The sequence below is a fragment of the Colobus angolensis genome, unplaced genomic scaffold, assembly GCF_000951035.1.
Source record: "Colobus angolensis palliatus isolate OR3802 unplaced genomic scaffold, Cang.pa_1.0 Scaffold439, whole genome shotgun sequence".
Lineage (NCBI taxonomy): Eukaryota > Metazoa > Chordata > Mammalia > Primates > Cercopithecidae > Colobus > Colobus angolensis.
The window spans coordinates 143,785-145,987 of NW_012117810.1; the positions used below are offsets into that span (position 1 = coordinate 143,785).

At 41.7% G+C, this 2,203-nt stretch overlaps 1 protein-coding gene across 1 annotated transcript; it reads left to right on the forward strand.

Moving 5' to 3' along the window:
- Window positions 1-810: 810 nt before the first annotated feature.
- On the forward strand, window positions 811-1,866 carry LOC105522602 (olfactory receptor 10K1). Its single transcript, XM_011957157.1, is given in 2 exon segments — window positions 811-1,445; window positions 1,448-1,866. Coding segments are annotated over 2 exon segments (939 nt in total). The 5' UTR covers window positions 811-880; the 3' UTR covers window positions 1,822-1,866.
- The last annotated feature ends 337 nt before the right edge of the window (window positions 1,867-2,203 follow it).

Genomic DNA, 2,203 nt, shown 5'->3' on the forward strand with positions numbered 1-2,203 from the left:
CCTAGTCTAGAGTGCAGTGGCGTAATCTTGGCTCACTGCAACCTGTGCCTCCTGGGCTCAAGTTAATCTCATGCCTCAGCTTCCCGAGTAGCTGGGATTACAGGCATGTGCTGCCATACCTGGCTAATTTTTGTACTTTTAGTAAAGACGAGTTTTTGCCATGTTGCCCAGGCTGGTCTTGAACTCCTGGCCTCAAGCAATCCACCCACCTTGGATTCTCAAAGTGCTGGGATTACAGGTGTGAGCCACCACATCCAGCTAATGCGGCTAATGTTATTTTTTGTTTCACTCTTGACTCAATGTTTCAACTTGTGGAACTTCCAATAGTATTTATCATTGTTCTCTTGGAGATATAAAAAGTTCCCAATAAATACATGTGTCCTCACACCTTTACTTAGAGATCATGGAATACTTTCTCTCCTTTCTCATTTCGTGGTTAGATAAACTGAAGTCCAAATCATTATGTCTGAACATTATTCATTCTTTCATTCTACATTCTGATCAGCTTCAGGTAGCTGAAGTTAACATTTTTCACTTTGGAGAGTGAGTTGCCTTGGGTTTATAGTGAGTAACAAAAACAATAATCTATATGCTACATTAGAGGGAAAACTATTAGCAAATTTCCTAATCCTTGGACAGAGATGTAACCTGTTCTTCACATTAAAGAAGGCCTCCAAACTGGCTATTAGTTATTCTTTTGCATATTTTGCCTAATTCTTCTTTTAGCAGACATTTTAATGGGAGAATGAAGAATTTCATCAAATATCTGGAAATACCCCTGCCACCTGCAAACTTTGTGTGAAATTTCTTGCACATTTCCACTCTCCTTTCTGGATCCTGGTTTCTACCTCTGTCCCTCTCCTGTGTAGAAGTGCTCTCCATGGAGCGGGTCAATGAGACTGTAGTGAGAGAGTTCGTCTTCCTCAACTTCTCATCCCTGGCCAGGCTGCTGCAGCTGCTCTTTGTTATCTTCTTGCTCCTCTACCTGTTCACTCTGGGCACCAATGCAATCTTCATTTCCACCGTTGTGCTGGATAGAGCCATTCATACTCCCATGTACTTCTTCCTTGCCATCCTCTCTTGCTCTGAGACTTGCTACACCTTTGTCATTGTACCCAAGATGCTGGATGACCTGCTGGCCCAGAAGAAGACCATTTCTTTCCTTGGCTGTGCCATCCAAATATTTTCCTTACTCTTCCTTGGTTGCTTTCACTCCTTCATGCTGGCAGCCATGGGCTATGATTGCTACATGGCCATCTGTAACCCACTGCGCTACTCAGTGCTCATGGGACATGGGATGTGTATGGGACTAGTGGCCGCTGCCTGTGCCTGTGGCTTCACTCTGTCCCTGGTCACCACCTTCCTAGTATTTCATCTGCCCTTCTACTCCTCCAACCAGCTCCATCACTTCTTCTGTGACATCTCCCCTGTCCTTAAACTGAAATCTCACACTCTGGCCTCAGTCAGCTGGTCATATTCATGCTTGGTATATTTGCCTTGGTCATTCCTCTGCTACTTACCCTGGTCTCCTACATCTGCATCATCTCTGCCATTCTAAAAATCCCTTCCTCCGTTGGAAGATACAAGACCTTCTCTACCTGTGCCTCCCATCTCATTGTGGTAACTGTTCACTATGGTTGTGCTTCTTTCATATACTTAAGGCCCAAGACCAATTACTCTTCAAAGGAAGACACCCTAATATCTGTGTCGTATACCATCCTTACCCCATTGTTCAATCCAATGATTTATAGTCTGAGAAATAAGGAATTCAAATCAGCCCTGCGAAGAACAATCAGCCAAACTTTATATCCTCTTAATTAAAGAGCCATTTTTTAAACTGCTAATGCTTGATACATGCCAGGCAAATTGTGTGCTTTTACACATTTGTTTTTCATTTAATTATTCAACTCCACTGTAACATAAGAACATTTTACATATGAGAGGAATGAGGCTTACAGAAGTTAAGACAGTCTGGCTTTCTACTGTCCATGATACTTTAACAAGACTAATCACATATGGGAACAGAGCACTCACTTCCATAACAAATTTAATTATATTTTACTGCTTTAAATATTGCTAACTTAAAAACTAATATGAGAGCAAAGATGCATCCGAACTGATGAGAGCTATGTCTCGAAGTAGACAGCCTGGATACATCAGGAAAGAAAAGATGTACACAACAAAAAAAAAAAAAAAGAAAAAA